General features: G+C 38.4%; 2 protein-coding genes across 2 annotated transcripts; one reads left to right on the forward strand and one right to left on the reverse strand.

The window, feature by feature from the left end:
* Window positions 1-240: 240 nt before the first annotated feature.
* Window positions 241-9,163, reverse strand: LOC122770497 (junctional adhesion molecule A-like). Its single transcript, XM_044027382.1, has 10 exons — window positions 8,925-9,163; window positions 7,168-7,227; window positions 6,353-6,469; window positions 4,536-4,676; window positions 4,246-4,448; window positions 4,045-4,147; window positions 1,656-1,763; window positions 948-960; window positions 792-846; window positions 241-695 (listed from the first exon to the last, which is right to left on the reverse strand). Exons 1-10 carry the CDS (start codon window positions 8,962-8,964, stop codon window positions 660-662), a joined length of 876 nt encoding a protein of 291 aa, XP_043883317.1. The 5' UTR covers window positions 8,965-9,163; the 3' UTR covers window positions 241-659.
* Window positions 9,164-16,067: 6,904 nt separating this feature from the next.
* On the forward strand, window positions 16,068-21,268 carry si:ch211-215c18.3. Its single transcript, XM_044027577.1, has 4 exons — window positions 16,068-16,324; window positions 18,286-18,404; window positions 19,517-19,864; window positions 19,950-21,268. Exons 2-4 carry the CDS (start codon window positions 18,335-18,337, stop codon window positions 20,048-20,050), a joined length of 519 nt encoding a protein of 172 aa, XP_043883512.1. The 5' UTR covers window positions 16,068-16,324; window positions 18,286-18,334; the 3' UTR covers window positions 20,051-21,268.
* The last annotated feature ends 473 nt before the right edge of the window (window positions 21,269-21,741 follow it).

Below are 21,741 nucleotides of genomic sequence, written 5' to 3' on the forward strand. Positions count from 1 at the left end.
GCGGCTGCTTCACGCCTCGTTTTCTGCACTCATCTGCGCAAAACTGGATGAATTGACTCCATTTGCTCGCCACTTAATGCACTGATTGTTTATTGGCGTGCCCGGGAATAAAAACAAACAAACACACAAAAAATGGCTCTGAGTTTGCAATGCATGCTAATACTAATCACCATTAAAAACAGCCTGACCTATAATGCAATTCAACTGAGTTGGAACTTTCTCGGGCCGAGGCTTCACAGCTTTGTAAAAAAAAAAAAAAAAGGTCAATGAATGCAATGTAAATTTGAATGTCTATAAAGTTAAATAAAGAAAAATGCTGTCAGTTGTGTTTTGACTTTGCACAGAAAAAAAACCCTCCATGTACCCTGTTCCGCCATAGTAGTGGTAGTGTACTAGATATGACATCCTGTATTTACAACCAGATGCACAGTTTCAACACAACTTAGCTCTCTTAGGAGGCAGAAAACGATCATACACACACACACACACACACAGGGCCTGAGGCTAAAATGAGTCACAGCTCATTTAATAACATCTTATTTCATTATCTAGCCGGAGTAAATAAGAAATCCACTCAATCGAAAATCTGGATAAATACAAGCTCAAAGCTCAAGCTTTAAAACCCAAGGTGTTCTCTTGTTTTGACCTCTTCTTGAAGACTACACCACAAATGATGACTTCTGTTTAAATTCTCCCTGAAAGCAAACAAATGATATCAAATTAACATCCACATATCAGAAAAATGAAGCTCGACAACAATATTAAGTTTAGACAGGCAGGTTAATCCTTACATCATCATCTTCACCGCCATACAATGATGGAGGCTGGTAGACCACGTTCGGTTTACTGTAGGACAAAAACAATAAACATCGAGGCAGTGACAACAGAAAGCATAAGAATTTAAACATGTACAATCATTTAATAAATAGGGGGAGACATTATCTTACCTTTCATCTTTCTCTGTAAAAGGAAAAAAGGTAAAGGGAAATAACATCAGTTAGATCAAGTACATGTAAATATTCTAACTGTCACTTCTATGAGGCAGGATAATGACAATGGATGAACATTTATATATTTATATAGTGTTTTTAGCGTCAAACAACACTTTCATAACACTGGAAGTTGTCACAGGCTTAGACTCCAAGCCTGTGGCGACTCTGGTCCATTGAGCTGTCGCTCCAAAACTAAGTAGCCAATCAGCAGGCAGCTTCCTAAGGCCGCCCACAAAACAAAAAACTATGGCACAAAGAACAAATCAGGGCACGCAAAGAACTAGTTTATTTTCAAAGAATGACATTTTGAATGATTAAATCAGTATTTTTGTTGCTTCTTAAAAAGTGTTGTTTGAAAATGTTGACACAGATCTAATTCCATACAGCCATTAATCATACGTTTGATGCCCAACAGTGTAATTCTTAAGCCTGCAACGATACTCTAACCCACAAACCTGTGTCGTGGTTGAAAAATGCAGAAGTGTGACATGAGTTTGCGCTTCAATAAATAAATAAATGGAACGGTGCATCGAAAATCCAGATATGAACCGAATCATGACTTTGGTGCATCGCGACAGGCCTGGTAATTATTAATTTGTGGAAATGGCAACATAGAGGACTGGAATGCTAATGCTCCTGATAAAAATGATGTTGAAAACTTACTGGGCAGGTATCCTTTCTTGTGTGCATACCAAAGTCCAAATCCCAGGAGGGCCAATAGCAGCAGAGCCACAATTACGCCAGCAACAATTCCTCCTGTGTTTATGTCACCTTAAAGACAAAAGATGAAATTATTGTTACTGTTCAGACCCCATTTGAACCCATTTCTCAAATCTCTCAATTTTCGGTCTTTCAAATAAGCGCTCCTCTTAGACCTGGCATCAGCTACAAGAGTGAGTGATCTCTGTGCTCTGTCTCTCTGCCTCCATGCCTAAGATAGCATAGCTAAAGGAGCATAGCATCCTCCTTTAGATCTAGAGTGCTCTCTTTCTTCTCTGTCCTGTTGTCATGTGGCAATCTCAGCTGACATGGGACGATAGGTGGGGAACACCGTGGACAGTTTGCCAGTCCATCGCAGGACCACATATGGAGACAAACAACCATTCACTCTCACATTCACACCTACAGTCAATTTAGAGTGGCCAAATGACCTAATCCCCATATTGCATGTTTTTGGACTGTGGGAGGAAGCCAGAGAACATACACACACACGGGGAGAACATGAAAACTCCATGCAAAAAGCACTATTTGAATGAGATACATGAGTTGGAGGAACAGCATCTGCAGCTCGGGAAGGGAAGACAGCGACTTGAGCTGGAAGCTGAAATTACAGCCTCAGCTGCTAAAATAATAATCCCTCAAGCTTCTGGCAGCGAAAGCGTTTCTAAATCTCCATCAGATGTGCTGAATTTGTAGCTCTAGATAATAACAAAACAGAATTTAATGAAATCTCTCAATCATATTGCAAAAGAGCTGAGCTCAAAGCCAGTGATCATAACTCTTTCTGCTGTATTTTAGCGACAGTGTCAGATGGAGTCATTCACATGCATGGTCATGAAGGAAGTACTGAAATAAAAAGAGTTTAAAACCACATCCCGGCATTTTCATGTAGCTGTGGTACGACTTTGGTTCAACTCCACCCACGTTGAGACCATACTAAAAGCACCATTTATGTTTATTAAACATAAGCCACACAGAAAGAGCTTGGAGAGGCATTTCAAAGATGTACAAAGAATATCACAACATCTCTTGTCTAACAGCAACACTCACTAACTCTATTTGCTTGAAGCATCTCAGCTCTTGTGCAAGGTGTGGAGGAGAACGCCAGCAGAGAACACTGTATTTCTTTAAGCAGTTCACTCGTGACCTCAGCCTCATACAAAGTCATAAGATAATTGAGTTTGCCTTCTTTGAGCATGAAGTTAAGATCATTACCAATTTATTTCTGGTGATAATCAAGACTCTACATCCCTGAGAACAGGAATCAGGAATGTGAATGAATCCCTGGATAAAAATGCCACACACACACACACGTTCGACATTCATGACTTGAGGGGACATTGCATTGACTTACATTCATTTCTTGGAGACTTACTCTAACCTTAACCACAATTACTACTGGCCTAATCCTAAACCTAAAACATATCTTCACCTTAAAATGTAGTAATTTACGTTATGGGGACTTGCTTTTTGTCCCCACAAGGAGGACAAGTCCCCATAATGTGACTGTGTAAACAGGTTTAGGTCCCCACAACATCAATGTACCTGGACACACACACACACACACACACACACACACACACACACACACACACACACACACACACACACACACACACACACACACACACACACACACACACACACACACACACACACACACACACACACACACACACACGAGAGAGAGAGAAAGTTTCCTATCAATACTTCATGTCAAAGTTGATTTTTCAGCTGTGTGAATATATTCTGGGGTTTTTTTTTTTATCCATTTCACAAAAAAAAATCATTAAAACTGAAAAGATCATGAACATCATGATTTCCATGTTTGGTAAACACTGATCAGCATTTTCCTACAAAAGAATACTCGATTAATCAAGAAAATAATCAACAGATTACTCCATTCTAAAAATAATCATTAGTTGCAGCCCGACACGGTCTATATTGCAGTCAACCTCTTTCTATCTTTTGTATTTCACATAAGAGTAAAAGGAAGCTTTATCTAATTTTGTTGTTATGACTGGGACTATGTCTGCTTACCTCAGTCAAGGCATTGCAATTGTATAGATTAATATTCATGATTCAAAGAATATATCAATTAAGAAACTATGAAAATATTATATTTTTATTATATTATAACATATCAGACAACGAGGGTCCATGGTACAGACAGACAAGCTGTTTTTCTGTGCACCGTGCGCCTCTCCGTCTCCAAGCGACCTCTCGAAACGTCCTGTTTCAAAATGTTTCCGTGCGTCTCTAAATAATTCCTCTTCCACTCAATGTTCATCAACTCAGACACACTTTTGAAATGAAAGTGAAAAACACTTACGGACTTGCATCTTGGCTTCTTTACTGCGCTGCGGAGGACCAGCGTCATTGTACGCCTCACAGTAGTACTGACCTGAGTCCATCTTGGTCACTCTGGGAAACTCCTGAGAGACAAATAGGTCACATTTTTATTTTGATTAAGACTTTGTTTTAACTATATTTGAAAGCCAAAACATCAATGATGTGACGATGTGTCGCTGACCAGGTTGCCGTTCTCTGTGTTTAGATGGTAGGTGGCATTTTTGAAGCCGGAAATCTTGCTTGGATCCGGAGGCAGAAGTGTGCCGTCTTTGTACCACCTGTATTTGGGAGGAGGTGAGCCAATGTTGTCGTGGCAGGACAAGTGGGCCGTCTTACCCGTTGTCACAGTGGGAGGGACCCTACACACAGGCATAGATGGAGGCACTGCAGGAAATATTGTTCAGTTCTGAGCTGATCTGTTCACATAAATCCAGGACACAGTAGAAAATGAGTTTTACTGTGATCTCTTACCCAAAACAGTCAGCTTCACTCTGGTTTCCCCAAACTGGCCATTGCCCGACACTTCACAGTCATACACTCCAGTATCTTTAGGGGTCATTTTGGAGAATCTAATGTTGCTTCCATAGATCGTCACACGGCTGGAATATGGTTCTGTGGAAAAGGTTGAGTATGTAACATAATACCGGTTTATATCAAAGCTGTGTTGCATCTCAAAACATTTGGAATTGTTTAATCACATTTACATGATAAAACACATTGACAGGCAGGTTTATTAATAAAAATATATGGTCATAAACACAAACTTGTTTGGCTGAGATGTGTAGTTCTGTCAAGTAAATTAATTAATTTAAAAAACAGTCTAATAAATCATAAGTAGAGCTGGGTATCAAACTTTTATACTTTGAGGTAACGACTAAACATCCTTTTTATTGCCCAATATCAAAGGATCTGTTCGATATACATTTTCAATACCTAAAGGGTTAATGTCATCAAGGTCTGTGAGCCAGTAAGCATGCAGCATGCTGTCTGACTGGGATCTTATGATGCTAACAACATGAACTGGGTTATTTAGGTCTCTTCATTGAGACGAGGATCCTTTTTAACTAAAGTAAATCTTGATTTATTCATTAAAATATGAATTGCATGTGGAAGAACAACACTTTATCACCAAATCGATATTTTGATCCACCCCTAGTTTGAAGGCACATGCAGATAGTTAAATAAAAGGTTTAAATATATGGTATGATCAACAGTACTGGATCAAATTGAACCTACATATAGTTAAATTGTCTCTTTTTTTCCCTCTTCACGGGGCAATTACAGATGTTATTGTTTATGTGCGTGTTTATGTCCATAAAGGATTAAACAGACTGAAACAACACTGTGGGGATGGTTAACTCTATTACGGCCATCAAGATAATGAGGTTGCCTGGATTTATATTGATTTTATGGCTTTAGTTTTGCCAAACAATGTTCAGTGAGTGAGTGTTTCTGTCCCTTTCTGTTCCTTTTTCTAGGATAACTTTCACTTTCAATATCTGGCAGTTATTGAACCGTTTAGGAATATGGTACTGATAAGCTGGCGTCAAACGACTTGACGCGCTGGTGAATCTTATTTGTGATTGGATGGTCGTTCCACGGAAGTCCTGAGGGCTACAGCAAAGTATATGTAATGAGATTTTGAAAGTATATGGGCACAAAGCTCTATTTCTCTGCTTTCAGGTATCCGTCCGTCCATCTCCTAACTTTTTATGGCGGAGCACACTCTGGACAGATCGCCAGTCCATAGTTTTTTTTATTTGCGGTCTAAGAGTTACAGTAATCAGAAGTACGCATGCCAAACCCTGTCAGTGACAACAGGATGGTCACAGAGGGGTTTAATGTGTTTTTTTAGGACACTACTAAAGTCTGTAGAGAGACTAGAGTCTGTAAATATATCATGTAGCTGAAAATAAATAATAATAAAATAAGAAACATTTTTACCATAATGTGCTATGCAATTTTTTGTGAAAATGGATTTCATAAAAGTTGCATCGAAAATAAGCACCGTTCAGGATTCGGCATTGAAGTCCAGGTATCGATTGATTTTTAAATCAATTTTAAATCAATACCAAGCCCTACATCTAAGCAAAGGGAGCACCTAAATTAATAGATAGTAGATGAGCTGACCCAAATATCAAAATATCTCTTTTACTCTTTTAAGGGTTTTTTGAGATATCCACCTAGCTAAAAGATCAATAGACAGTCACAAAGATTCAAACTAAAACATCCTTGGTGAAGGTGAAAACAAAGAAAGGAGAATGCCACAGAAATGATTATCTACTTACGTGTTGGTTGACCATTAAAAACCACATATGTTTGTGAGCCTCCTAGGTCTTTAAATTTCCACTCAACTCTGGCCTCTGAACCAAAGTCTCCCGAGTAAGTACATGTCAGGTCAGTCCCTGAAATATCAGAAATAACAGAAATCACAATAAAGAACATTTCACTGCCTATTTTAAACAAGTGCTACTACAACTACTTTGACTTCTGACTTATTTTAATGGTAAACAAAAGTCATTGTTTGTTATGTACATTGGTTTTGACACGAACAACAAAAGCATTAAATCACAAGTTTAAATGACTAAACAGACTCGACTGTGAACATAACAGTGGCTAACTGCCCATAATTTCCTGAAAGAGTTTTAAAAAAAAATGTTTTATTAAAAGCTGAAGAATCATAAGATCATAAGATCTTTGAAGTTAGTGCAGTCAAACAAACAGCAAAGAAAAATGACTACAATCTGCTGTTCAACTAAATCATAAAAACAAAATGACTTACATTTAAACACTAAAACTGAATTTAGGCCTAACCTAATTCAAAATAAATTAAAAAAATAACCATTGCCTTTATGTTGTATATCTTAACTTTAAGGCTTGACATAAGGCTTACTTAAAAATACTAAAGTCACAGGATTAAACACAAAAACCATAACAAAACCACACAGCTTCAAATAGAGTTTCCGATATTTCAACATCTTGGCAATTAATGATGATTCTGGTGGCCCAATGTTCGGTCAACCACGAGGGGGCAACTCCTTTAATGCTCATTAAAATACTTGTGATTACTGAATGAACGTCTTACTATAGTGTCATGACTCACCTTCATTCTCCCTCACCTGCACCTCAGCATTTTTGGTAGTGACTGAATAGCCATTAACACCTGGAAAGACAGACAATAACATCATGCAGCTCATTAGGATGAAAGCAATGACGCTGCAAGCACAAGTGACTTATTACTGCCACACCGTCAGAATCTGGGAACAGTCACTCACAGAAGGTCTGTCTGTCTTATACTCCCACCTCCCTGGACCCTGAGTTGATAGAACCTTTTGTAAATGGAGCTATGTTCTAGAGAGACTATTAAAAATGATATTATCTATAAATGATATTACATACGCACACGTTCAGACAGCTGCGAATGAGAAACGACTGAGCTGTGCGCGGTTGGTGGCTGCACCGCGCGCGCACAGTGGTCACACGCGCGCCGCGCTCGCGAGTGAAGTCTACTCACGAAGTTGAAATGTGCTTGGGCGAGTCGACCAGACTTTCGACATTTTGGGGGGAGAAACCAACCTCTTATGATTGGTCACGTTCAGTGCGATCACACCCACAAGGAACGTCTTGTATTTGATTGACAGCAATCACGACAAGACGTCAGGAGCGGAGAGGTGAAGTGAATTACAACAAGAATTTGGAATGTTCATAAAATGGCTGAATACAAATAAACAACTGAAAATGAGAACAGCATGATATTACTAGATTTTATTCAATTTTAAAAGTTTTCTCTTTTTTATTTAAAGGGAAAACACGCAGTTATTTTTTTTATTTCGGATCATATTGACACATTTGCTTTTTCAGTTACCCACGTTTTATTTTAACAAACCTACAACATTTCTGATATTTGGCTCACACAGAAAAACAATTTAAAAAATGTTTGTTCTTTAATTTAACGGGCTGAAATAAATAATTGAATGAATGGATGACACGTGGACCATAAAACCATCCGACTGCATTTTGCTTCTTTGGGGTTCAAAATCTACCTGTGTGTTATACTAAAACTATGATCACAGCTCATCATACAAACTAATATTCTGCATTTATAGCACTTGGGATCAATAAACACCTGAACCGAGAGCATGCTCATTGCGTTTGAGGGCGTGGAAAGACAAAAAAAAATGTCCCTTGTCCCTGTTTACACAGACAGAAAACAGTGAAACCACCAACAACTGACTGAAACTGACATGCCCTGCTACAACTACAATCATAAAGCATCCACTACATTTACATTACGTTAAATCACTAAAGCAAGTGAGTGTTTGGAGTTATGTGATTGAACTAAAACATTGTTATTTGATGAGTCAGAGAAGGTTCAAGCACAAAGAACAATGGTGGGAGTCTCACTGAAGGTGAGGCCTACGTGTGACCCCGACTTATAAATGAACAATTATAATAGTAGCAGCTAGCATCATTGTTCAACAGTTCTCACACAGTTCTCACACAGTTCGCATAAGATAAATAATGACAATGGAGAAACAGTGGGACACTCAGTGTGCTCAGTATTGGACGTCATACCAACTATTGGTCTATTACTTGATTTTAAAGGAAACTGGTAGTACACAAACACAAACTCTTCCGTAAAAAATATAATGATATTAAAATGAGCTTATATACCTCACAGATAGCAGAACGTGAAGGCCTACAGCGGCTCCACGTTCATATTTACAGGTATTATCCACAACCACCACGAGGCTACTAACAGTAAACCAGCATTGTTGTCGACGAGTGAAACAGTAGGCGATAAAACTATGTTAGTTTTTGTTTACAAAGAAACACAATCTTATTGACAAATTCGCTCACCTGTCGCTGCCCAGAGGAACAACGTCACCGAAACCAACATGTTTGTGTTGCACGACGTGGCTCCTCTTATAAATAACACGCGTGGAACAACGAGAAAAACACTCACGTCAATTTAAAAACCACGTATATGATAAAAGAGCCCACTTGTGAGCAACAGTATCGGTGTTGCCACCTGTAACTCGGCGTACCTACACGGAAAGAGTCCGCCTGAGTAACAACACCCAACTTCCGGATATATGATCCTCTCTCAGCCTCTCTGCCCGGCAACGAAACAGGTTAGACCGGAACAAAACCTTCAAACAAGCGTGACCACTTTACAAGAAATCATTAGCAATTTGAATTATAACTGACGTGTATGATTTCATCTGGTTTACTTTCTCATCCTCAAATGTATCACGTAGTAACAAACACATTTATCGTTTTATAGAATAATCGACGTTGTTCTTCAGAGTCATGGTTAATTACCCTCGTCGTTTTTGTTAAATGTGTGTGTTAAAAACACAAAGCTTCTCATTGAACTATCGCTCTCTTTAGTTCACATTAGAATTAAATGCTTTCTGTTTTCTCGGACCAGTTTCATTTCTTCTTTCCATTTCTTTTTTTACACTTATGACTAACTGATTGATTCATCTGTTTGTTGGACTGTCATTGTTCACACACTAGTTAAGAGCAACATTCAAAATCAATGCATGCTACTGTGTGTTTTCTATTCATAATAGCATCATTACCACCTGTAAGATCAATGGGGAATAAAGCAATAGGCTACTCTAATGGAATTAGTGGGTTAAAGTCAGTCACACATCAACTTTCTCCCAAATAACCCACATTTCATGCATAATATTATAAATACAGGCCCATTTTTCTTTGTTCTGTTCTGTGTGCAATTGTATATTAATATATATATATATATATATATATATATATATATATATATATATATATATATATATATATACAACCACCTCTCCACTGTCCCCCATTTTTCCTTTCACCCCAACCGGTCGAGGCAGATGACCGCACATCTCTGAGTCTGGTTCTGTCAGAGATTTCTTCTTCTGTTAAGAGGGAGTTTTTTCTCTCCACTGATGCCTAGTGTTTGCTCATTGTGTGAACTGTTGTGTTTCTCTGCTCTCCTTGATGTTGTCTATGTACAGTGCCTTGAGATAATGTACGTTATGATTTGGCACTATACAAATAAAATTGAATTGAATTGAATATATTATCTTCAGTGTGTTTTCACATTTGTGTAAGAAGTTAGAGAATCTTAATTCTCTATTGTATTTGTATTATATTGTTATTGATGCTTTCTGCTATTATTATTGTGTATATTTATGGCATGTGTATAGTATAACTGGTGTCTCTTAAGGGTGTTTTTCCATTGTTCCGATAAAGGATTCGTGCAATTGAGAAATATTTTTCTCTATATCATTTTTAATTATTATTATTTTCCCCACAGATCTTGTTACATGTTTTACATTTAGCATGAATGTCCTTGTGGACATATCATAAAACATCACAGTTTGCTTAACCCTGTTGTGTGTTGTTTTTTCCCCCGGGGGGCGCTCGCGGGGAGGATCGCCCAGGTGCCATTTAAGCTTCTCGAGACAAGGACATAGACATGTATATATCTTCATATTCTCTATTTTTAATTCATTGAGTTTCATACTTGTAAAATCGTTTTGTAGGCCATAAAAATATGATGTCCCAAAGTGACGTCACAGGTGTGTACGAGTACGCCAAAGCGCGGTCATGTGGCGTCTCGGGAACGGCGCTTCTGTCAGGGAAGCGTACGATATGAAAACTTTAGGAGAAATGTGAATTCATTAAGGTAATGTTTTTTTTTAAAAATATTACGACAAAGCAGGTTTTAGTTATTTATTCGTCGCTCATTAGCATTTATTTTCAAACGTATTATCGATGTATTAAAGAGCTGCTGTGTCGGAGGAGAGGTTTATCACTTTGTTTATCACTTTGTTTATCACTTTGTTTATCACTTTGTTTATCACGGTGTGGACTGTGGAGCTGTGGCCGTGTGATGCACTGAGACCTGCGGTCATTTCACCAGTGATTCCCGGGGAGGCTGGTTGTCTTATCATCACTCTCGGTTCATAAAGTTACTGATAAATGTGACGAACACATGAATTGAGTTGAAGATAAACATATTGAGTGAAAGAATCTGGAGTTATAAAACTACTTTTAACACGTGGTTCTTGTTCCTAATAATATGATCATGAGTCTGCAGGTATTTTGGTCTGACTTTATTTTAATATTATTTTAATAACATTATATTAACATAATATGATAATAATAAAGTATAGTAATTATAGTAGTGCGCTTTATATTCTGTGAAAGCAACATTTGTGGACAATAAAAAGCTGCAAAAACAGGACTTCTTGGCCCCTATGGTATCAGAACAACCCAAACTGTAGGACATTTACATTGTTCAAAATGATGCAGGTTGAGAACCAACACTGAGAGGATGAGCAAAAGCTTCTTCCCCCAGTGAGCACTAAACTGGATTATCCCACTCACCTGCACTGGATGTTAATGTCCAATGTTAATGTTAATATTGTACATTTTTTAGATACTTTTTTTAATATAATTTTATAACGAGGCATTGTAATTATTTTGCTTACTTATTCTATTCTTTATATTTAATTTAAACATATCTTAAAACTGTAGAAATATTTAAAATGTGTTTACCTGTTATTACATATAGGTTTGATGATGTCAAATAAACATGGTTAACAGGGAAAAAAAATCAGTTTACAGCAACTTTGATTATTATCATACAGTATGTATCCGTGAAATGACGAGCTGAGGTGGATGAACATTTTTAAAATCCATTACAAATATACTAAATACTAGATATAGCATTGTAACTATGAATCAAAATATTTCCTATTAAATGCTTAAATATCACAGTTAACATGACAGTTCTTCCTTCTCAGCAGCTGTGACTGTGTTAATCCCATCATGCCTGTGGCATGTTTAAACTGCAGGCATGGGAGTAACACTACTGTGCATGCTCTATGGGCTGCACAATCTGGAAGCACCACCAGTTGTGAACCATGGGTTGGGAGAGAGGTTGGTGCCAAGTAGGTCTAACTGCAGACCGCTACACAACAGACGGACTGAGCTGGATTCTCGGAGAGAACCGGGTGTCACGGGGCGTTATAGGCATTCCTGTTGACGAAGATTTAGAGAAACTCAAACAGAGCATTATTGGAGTTGAAATAGGCAGGATTAAAAGGTTGCAAAGAAACGTCAACAGAGAGCAGATTAACAGCATGTCTGTGCTTGTAAAGGAAAGCAGAAGTGTCCCAAATGTGGAGGTGAACATAGAATCGAAGAATGTGGTGAAAATGCACAAGAGAAATGCTGTGACTGTGGTGGCAACTACAAGGTTATATGTAGTATATAGTATCTGTATATGGTGGCTGTGAAATCAGGAAGAAGGCTGCAACTGACAACATAAGCTATGCAGAAGCAGCTAATACAATAATAATATAGATACATTGATCTTGTTCATTGCCTATGTCATTAATTGCACCCAATAAATAAAAATAATCGTTAAGGAAGCAGATAAGTTTTTGGGGATAAAAAACATGTGCTGGGATAAAACACTTGAAATGGAAGGGAAACTTGGAAACGTAGGGGACAGAACTACAAACATACATTTGTTTGATTTATTTTGATTTATTTTTTGATTTCTCTATACGTGAATGTGGTCGGTGGTTCTATGGTTCTGGATGAATCCAGTTTGACTTTTTCTGAGGGTATTGCTGCAATCTGCTGTTGATAATTGAGTAGAACATCTTCCCCAGGTTCCCCCTGTAGTTGTTAGGATCTAATTTATCAAACAACACAATACATTTTTAAATCCTGTCTGAGAGGCAAATTGTTAAGTTACTTCTTATTGAAGAGGTTCAAATAACAATCATTATTATCAGGGGCATCTAAAAATGCAAGAATCTTGAAACTTTTTCTAAATCTAAATTCTCAACAAGAGTGAAAATGAAATACACATGGACTAGACTAAGATTATATAAACATTAAGTACAGTACACATCATAGATGAAATGGCTCCAGGATTAGATTGCTTATTGTGAGTGTCTGATACTAAGGGATGAGTTAAATAGTTTCCATGGTCAGGGCAAACAGAAATAACATCATATTTCATAATATGTAGGAAATGAAACAACCATCATACCGTCATACTCTACACTAGACCGTCAGTGGCCTTGGGTAACTCCCCTTTGTATGGCAAAAGTGTCCGAGTCGCGTCTCTTCAGCTCAGGGCCTGCTCCATTGATAAAAGTAGTGATGCTTTATAAGAGAATTTTAAAATTGAAACTGGGTTTTCTATTTCCTAGGATTTGGTACCGGTTGTGAAGTGCCAATGCAGGTAACACCTCCTCAATAACATATAAGCAGAGTAGCCTAGCACCATCTACTGGCCATAGGCTGCTATTGCACACACATGTCACTCAATCACCTTCACAGGCCACAGAAGTTTGTGCTACATGCAAGTCACATCAACCTGCAGATTTAATAAAACACTTTCTTACAGAAAACTCATGTTTTACACACATATATATTTACATATATATATATTTACATATATATATATATACATATATAAATCTTTAAATCTGTGATCGACCTCAGGGTCAACTTTAAAGAGATGTGAATGTGAATTTACCAGGATAAATTACACCTGGGTTGACCAAGCCCCGCCTCCTCATCCTGGTTTGGTGTCCGTGCAAGTCAGGATGAATTTAGCATAGGATAAATCCCACTTTCTCAGATTTGCTGGATATCTTAATTCTAGTTGAGTTGACAGGGACCATGTACAGAACCAGGTCTATACCAGAATTAGCTAAATAGCTAATCTGTGGTCAATTCTACTTTCAGGCCCCAGATGCGGACGGGCCTTAGGAAGCTGCCTGCTGATTGGCTGGAATTTTGGAGTGAAAGTTCAATGAACCGGAAGTGGTCACAGGCTTGGAGTCGCTGTCCATCTGAAACTCCAGCCAATCAGCAGGCAGCTTCCTAAGGCCCGCCCGCAAATAAAAAACCATGGTACGAAGAACAAACCAGGGAGCACAAAGAATAAGTCAGGGAGCGCAAGGAACAAGTGAGCAAGCGCAAAGAACAAATGTATGTGTTGTTTGCTTCATGAAAAGTATTGTTTAAAAATGTTGACACAAATTTATTTCCATAGAGAATGGGCCTCAGGGTTAGAGCTTTACAACAGTCCATCAGAACCACTGTGAGACGAAACTGTAAGAAAAGTGTCTCAGGATTAGAGAACAAGTTTGTCTCATGTCACCAGTCGTCACTGAGCCCAACATTTGCCGTCTCAGCCACACACATGTCCACCTGTCACTGACATGGAAGTAATGTTACGTGGCTGCAGAGTTGTGAACCCAGATGTGGACACAGACAAGGTGACAACATTGGAGTCAAAGTAAAGTGTGTTTATTTAAGGTTAGGGTTAGAGGAGGAGACCAGAGAAGGCAGGAGATCCAAAAAGGTGGGCCAGATGACTGAGTCCAGAGCAGCCAGATCTGGATAAAAGTGACGTGAATTAAAGGTACGAAATACAAACTAGTCAAATTCAGATTAAGAGTAGTTTAAGAAGGCAGGCAGGTGATTGCAAGAGCTATGGTGTGGCATCATCAGTCGATCAGAACCACTGAGCTCAACATTTGCTTCAGTCAACAAATGAGGATTTTCATTCACTGTCAGTCTCAGCCACACACATGTCCACCTGTCACTGACATGTTGGTGATAAAGAAATGTCCTCACAGACACAAGTTTGCTGTCATCTGTCAGGACATCCTGAAGGATCCAGTCTTCACAAGCCGTGGTGCACCAGGAGACTCCTGCTGTCCCCAGTGTGGACAAAGACACAGGACAGGATGTGGAACACAGACCATCAGTGTAAGACACATAAGGAGAGCAGCTCCCATCAGCACTAGTGGACAAAGCGAAGAGGTCAATACTCAACATGAGGTGATGCAGCTGGAAACAACCTCTAAGAAGAAGATTGTCCAGGACAATTCCATCAAGTGCTGCAACATAAAGCCTCCTCGAAATTTGATTTTGGTACTTCCGTTTACTGGCAGAATTTGCATATTAGCTAAATATTTAGTTTCACCCAAAAGATTTAGATTTGACATTTATATTTACATTTTTATGTAGCATTTAGACTTTTTATATGTCATTAACCTTGTTCTTTCTCTCCCTAGTTTATGTCTTTCCTTCCTTTCCTCTCTCTCTCTCTCTCTCTCTCTCTCCCCCTCTCTCTCTCTGTGTGTCCTCATCTTGCAGGTTGCAGGATCCAGATCCAGTTTTGGAGTCTATTATTATCATATATATCATCACCATTATTATTATTATGCTATAATTAAAAGTCGATATCAGTATCATTTTTATAAACAGTTTCTGCTGCTGCTTATATAAATGACATTGTATTTCTTTAAACATGTCATCACTGACTCAGAACTGTCCTGTATAAACTTGTAACCTGATACAGTTGTTGTGTATCTGCTCCTGGTCTCGCTCTCTCTTCTGTCTCTACCTCATCTCCCTCTTGTCCTTTCTGTCCCCCCTTTCTGTCCCCCACCTCTGAGTCTGGTTCTGTCAGAGATTTCTTCTTCTCTCCACTGATGCCTAGTGTTTGCTCATTGTGTGAACTGTTGGGTTTCTCTGCTCTCCTTGATGTTGTCTATGTACAGTGTACTTGAGATCATGTATGTTATGTATGATTTGGCGCTATACTAATAAAATTGATTGAATTCTCAATTCTTCTTCAGTTGAATTAATATGCCAAATGCTATATTTGTATATTATATATTGTGTCCTAAAATTTGTACTTGACATATAAATGTGCTTTATTGTCTCGAGTGTGGAATGTTGAGTGCGACACTTTTTAAGGGGCTGCTGTGATTATATTGATTTAGAAAAATCAGTATAATTAGAAAAATGAGAAGTTTGAGATGTTTACTTGTTTTCCCGTGTATTTAGAAGATTATTAAATGTCATCAGCACATCTAAAGGGTAGAATACCCCCCCTCTTCTTCCCCACCTTACACGGACGATTGTTCCCCAGCTTTGGCAGGAGTGACGGCTGGCTTGACCGCAGTGCCTCATCAGAGCTCGGCTCAGCTGAATTGTGAAATGAACGATTCGTTTTCGTGACTGATTCAGTTCAGTTCGTCCACGATAGCGACCTCCGTTGCTGCAGACACATGCCATTGGTCTCCGGTACTGCAGACGTAGTATTATTGTCTCATTCCGACCCGTGAATGCAGCCGTAGTGCGCTTGAAGGTGGAAGCAGTGCTGAGTAACGTTAACAGTCCGGACTCCAGACAAGGAGCGAACAGGCCAGGTAAGAGCTACACGTTTACTGCAGACTTTCAAATATGTCAAACATAATGTCAAACCTAAACACTATTCAGTATTATAGCATGTTCATTCCGGGCAAGCTGCATGTGTTTTAAATATGTGGCTTTCCGGCGGGATGTTTCTCCTTCGTAAGGACACAACGTGCAGCTATGCAGTGAAGAGAGTTTGTCAGTTTGCTGCAGTGCAGAGCGACTGCATGGGCGTCGTCCTGTCTGCGAGGAGAACGTCAAACACAACAGGCTTGATATATATAAATATTGCATATTTAAATTTGTTGCCATCTAACAATTACTGGTTCCCACAGCGTTCTGGGAATGTCATGTGTTAGTTGCAGGAACGTTCCCTGAAGGTTTGGCCGAGGTTGCCCTATGGTTGTCATAGAATTGTTTCCTATCGTTCTCCTTATCGTTGCTTTTGGTTCCCAGAACGTTCCCTCAATGTTACTTTAGTCACAGCATTCATTCAACCTTTGTAGAATTTTACTTTGGTTGCATGACAGCATTTGGTACATATTATACAAATTGCATTATTTTCAACTGTCTCATACTTAGATGTCTTAGATGAATGGATGAACGGGTAAAAAATAAAAAAATAGAAAATATATACAAAATCAAGCTTTTACAAAAGGCCACCGTCCAATGTAATGTCTTTTGTTTCTGTAATGGTTAATACATCAGTATGTAGAAGCGCTTTAACAAAATTACATTTTTAATGCCAAATATAATTATGTTGCCAATTTACAAAAAATAGTAAAGCAAATAATTATTTCTTGATTAAAATATCATATTATAGTTATTTACTAACCAGAAACATTATTTGAATGTTATGCTTGATTCATTTCTGACTTTGGGTACTTTGGGTACTTATTTGCCAAATAAATAACATTTTTAGTTTTAGGTGGTATAAAATAATCTAATAGAAATAGAAAACAAGTAAAACAAACAAAAAAATTATAAATAAAAAAAGTTCACATGTAAAAAAATATTGAAATAAAAATAATGTAATAAAAAACTGAATAATGGCTCTTGTGTGCAAGTAAAATGTGGCTGTTTGGAAGGCTCCACTCCGTCAGTCTCTGTCAGGTGGCCTAAAAATGTTGAACAAGAAACACAAGTTTGCTATGTTATATTGTTATAATATTATTGTTATATTATATTATATAAAGTGATTGCTAGATTTCCCCTTCATTTGATTATTATGAACATACACTGTTTGCGTTCTGGGAATGAGGTCCCATCCCCCTACGAGTGGGGCAGACCAAGTGTTCCTGGTTGACTCGGGAAACTGAGGTTAGGAAGCACAAGTTTTTCAAAAATACTACCCCTATTCTAGTATTACGAAGTTAAATGCAAATCGGTGAAGTATTCCCTTAAATTTCGTCCAGACGTTGACAGGTTTGTAATTACCATTTCACAAATGGAACCCATTTCATGAACTGAACTGCTTTCACCATATTTACTACTTTACTATTACTTATTTACTGGAAAGTGGGGTATAAATATATTCCTCTGTGCTCATATGTACAATTGTCTGTGAATTTAGCAACTGCTAACCTTTTATAATGTATCTAAACATGTTTTATGAAGGTTGAAATACAAACATTTTAAACCTCTAAATAATGTTCTCAGAACGTTCTCGTTGTAAACAACAATACTAAAATACAACCAAATGGGAACGTTGTGTCACCACTGTGCAACCACAGGAGAAAGTTTCTGTTTGCGGTTCCCTCAACGTTTAGGGAACGTTAGGCTTCTGCATAACCCTCAGTTTTTGGTTTGGTTCTAACCAACCTTAGGAGAACCATGAGCTAAAATTCTTTGAACATTTTGTATTAGTAAGGTTTCGCCTGTACAATAGATTGTTAACTTTGGGTCAATATGCATCTTCTCTCTTTGTTTTAATTGTAATGGGAATTCCATCACGTCCCATGTTCTGCTCTGCCAGGTCATAACGTGGTGTTGCTGTAGATCTGATCGATTGGGCAAACGTCGGCATGGAGCTGCACCTGTTCACCACGGTCTGTCTCCTCTTTGGCAGGATAATGATAACGCATCAGACTCACAGTATGTGTACATTTGTTTCACTGTGTTATTATTATACTTGTATATCACTGTTACTTTTGGTCAAGAAATGGTTGCAGTATGACAGGGGTTAGGGCCGGCCCTATGCATTCTGGTGGCCTCTGCGAGAGGGTATTTGTCTCCTCCCGTGTCCAACACACACCACAGTGGTTTTCCAAGTGACTCCTCAGACAAAGAAAGCCTGTGTTTCATTCAGAATTTCAATATGTATAATAATGTCGGATAGTCCTGCTGACCCCAGCAGATGATGCCCTGGGCGACCGCTTACGGCCTATGCTGGCTCTGGATCAGTTATAATCTTGAGAAGTCCAGATTTTCTCTAACAGGTGTAGTTGGTTACGTGGTCAAGTCCAAATGTAATACATACGTACAAGCGTCAGTGTGTCGTCAGCATGCAATTAAGGTAAGGCTAGCCTAGCCTAGCTTCTTTGATTCATCACCCGGCTCCGCAACTCTGTCCCGTTGTCCAAACTCTCTATGTGGGACAGCAGGATCTTCATCTGGTCTGCACTCTTCTGGATTACCCTGCATGTGATGTTGCTAGGTTTTCAATGTAATGCGTCCCGGGACCCAAGGATGGTCTTTCAGATGAGTCCCAGGGAAAAATTATCCCATTTTCAATGACCTTTGGGTTTGTCATTTTGGCTGACCACACATCATTTTTGACCCGGTTCAAGTCCCCACCAGGTCAAAAAGGGCTGTGGTACCCCTGAGCAGGTACCCAACCCCCATTGCTCCCCGGGCGCTACTCAGTGTGGCAGCCCACTGCTCCTAATTCTAGGATGGGTCAAATGCAGAGAAATAATTTCCCTAAGGGAATTAATAAAGTATTAATAAAGTATTTAATTAATATGTATCAATCACATGCTTACTAATCACTTCCCCACTCACTTCTATGTCAGATATTCAACATACAAATAGGCAATGAGGAAAACAAGATCTTCTGTGGTCTGCAGCCTGTGGGAATGAGATGCCAATTCTTAAACATACAGTAAAATGACAAGATATACTTTTCTGTATTGGGAGTGTAAATGTTATTTTATGTAACACTAACAGTGTAACAGTGATTGACTCTGTCTTTGCATCTCTCCCAGTGAACTCTGTGTCCTCGTTTCTGTTCACACCACGTGGGCCCCAGATGTTTCCATGTCTAACTTACCTGGAGAGAAATGTCAGGGTCGACTGTGAGTTTCCACCCACCTACCAGGTCCCAGGTCCCTACTGTGAGTATCGGCAGGACAGCCGGCTGGTGGGCAGCACCTACCCCAATGCTGTCATCTACGTGTCCACTGAAGACCGCAGGAGAAGCAATGTGAGCCTGGTCACTCCCAATCTGTGCCGTCTCACCTGGGCCCCGCTGGCTGATGAGAAGCCTTACACCTACACCTGCAGAGTTTACCAAGGCAACAGCTGGAAAGAGAACAGCATGGCTGTGCACCACAGTGGGTAGAAATGTCTTGTTCTGTGACTCTTATCTTCGAACAGTGGCACCAAAAATATCTAAAATCCTAACCTTCTGTGTTGCAGGAATCCTGCCTATATGCTCTGCAATCACTCTTAAATCTGCACCATGGCTTTTGTCCCTGGTGATGTCACTTCCTTTGGCTGTTGGTCTTCTAAGTCCATGAACTCTCACATTTACGGAGATTCGAAGCTATGAAAACCTTTTAACATAAATACGAGTGAATGTGTAAATCACTGGACAATATTTAAAATGTTTCTCTGTGATGTGAAAGATTTCATGTAAAATACCATATTCTCACCCCTGTACAATTGCACACCATTGTTTGACAATGCTATCAAAACATGAACAAAATCATAGTGATAACAAATTAAAGACCGTCAGCAAATTAAATAGCGAAAAGTGTTCTAAGTTATTGTTTCTGTTTTAGATGTGAACTACTGTCTCAATCAGTGGCTAAATAACAAATCTTTTTGTAGAAGGCCAAACAAATATTAATTGTCTGATCTCTTCAACATAAGATAAAGGGATCTTATGTGTGCCATTAGGAACTGAATTTGAATTATTTACAACACTCAATTTGAACAATTGCTTTTAAAATTAGAACATCAACTGAATCTGAATGTATTGGTTTCAAAGTGTATAGCAATAAATTACTAAAGGTGAGGAGAGCCCATGTATTGGCTGTTTCGTGCAATAGATTTATGAATGATTTAACATGGCTAATCAGCTTTCAGTTCGCCTTATTTTGTTATGTTCACCACTTTGTGCAACTATGCTTACAGAATTGTATCACTACAAGTTTGCTTTTGAATAATAGTAAATAATAACTGCTCAAACACTGCCTTTCCTGCTAGTACCACACACCTACAGTTTAGATGTCATCTCTTTTACCTAGTTAAAGAAAACGATTGCTTCCCTATTGGAATGTGATCAAAGAAATCCTTAACATGATTGGGGTATTTCTTAAGCATAAATACATTTGAACAAGTCATTGCAATGTAGTGCTTTGTAGAGGTTATCTATGCAGCCTTTAGGTCAGAGTCAGCCTACTGAGAACAAGATGGTGGCATAATGTTAATGTCATATCCTGTGTGTTAACCATTGACAATTCTCTCCTTCTGATCACTTGTGAAAGTACATATTACTGTATGTGTATAGTACAGAAATGTATTGCATCCTTTTAATTATTCAAAGTAGCTTCCATTTAAACATTTAATTTTGTATTCCATTTAACATTAATGCAATTTTTTTTTAAATTGATGTCATTAAGAACTAAATGTTATCGCTTTCTTTTATTTTTTTATTAACTAGTTGGTTATGCTTGCAATAAAACATTTATATTTATAAAATAATCAGTTATTTTTGTTAAACTGTATTTTAAAAATTGAGTTTCGTGTGATTTGTTTCTTTCTTGTTATTGTTCCAAATATCGGCAAATTTTGTGTGAATAAGTATGTATATTTTAAGTTTATATGCGAAGATTTTATCATGAACTAGCAGAAATAAGAAGATATCTGACAGATTATACCTCATCCAGTCATTTCTACTTGTTGGAATACACCTAAAGGGCTAGTACAACTCATAAAATGTACATTACCACTTGCCAAAAGTGATTGCAGCTCTGACCTTGTGACTTTAAGGTTTTTATTCTGCCTCAAAATCAGTTGGTTTCATTCATTGGGCTAATATCTAGCAGATTATACATCACCCAATCCTTTTTAGTTGTTTGAATAACTTCAAATTGCCAGTACATCCATTAAAATGTACATTTCCACTTAGCAAACAGATTACACTTCACCCAGTCATTTTTACTTTGTGGCATACACTCAAAGGACCACGACAAACCATAACAAG

The sequence above is a fragment of the Solea senegalensis genome, linkage group LG6 (genome assembly GCF_019176455.1).
Source record: "Solea senegalensis isolate Sse05_10M linkage group LG6, IFAPA_SoseM_1, whole genome shotgun sequence".
Classification (NCBI taxonomy): domain Eukaryota; kingdom Metazoa; phylum Chordata; class Actinopteri; order Pleuronectiformes; family Soleidae; genus Solea; species Solea senegalensis.

What these genes read in the sequence shown, in the direction of transcription:
- LOC122770497 (XM_044027382.1), bottom strand. Translation starts at nt 8,964, where the DNA reads ATGTTGGTTTCGGTGACGTTGTTCCTCTGGGCAGCGACAG. An exon ending in GTTCCTCTGGGCAGCGACAG is followed by an intron (nt 7,228 to 8,924) that starts GTGAGCGAATTT and finishes CTGTCTTTCCAG; the next exon opens with GTGTTAATGGCTATTCAGTC. An exon ending in TTTTAATGGTCAACCAACAC is followed by an intron (nt 4,677 to 6,352) that starts GTAAGTAGATAA and finishes CCTTTTCCACAG; the next exon opens with AACCATATTCCAGCCGTGTG.
- si:ch211-215c18.3 (XM_044027577.1), top strand. Translation starts at nt 18,335, where the DNA reads ATGGAGCTGCACCTGTTCACCACGGTCTGTCTCCTCTTTGGCAGGATA. An exon ending in GATAACGCATCAGACTCACA is followed by an intron (nt 18,405 to 19,516) that starts GTATGTGTACAT and finishes CATCTCTCCCAG; the next exon opens with TGAACTCTGTGTCCTCGTTT. An exon ending in CAGCATGGCTGTGCACCACA is followed by an intron (nt 19,865 to 19,949) that starts GTGGGTAGAAAT and finishes TCTGTGTTGCAG; the next exon opens with GAATCCTGCCTATATGCTCT.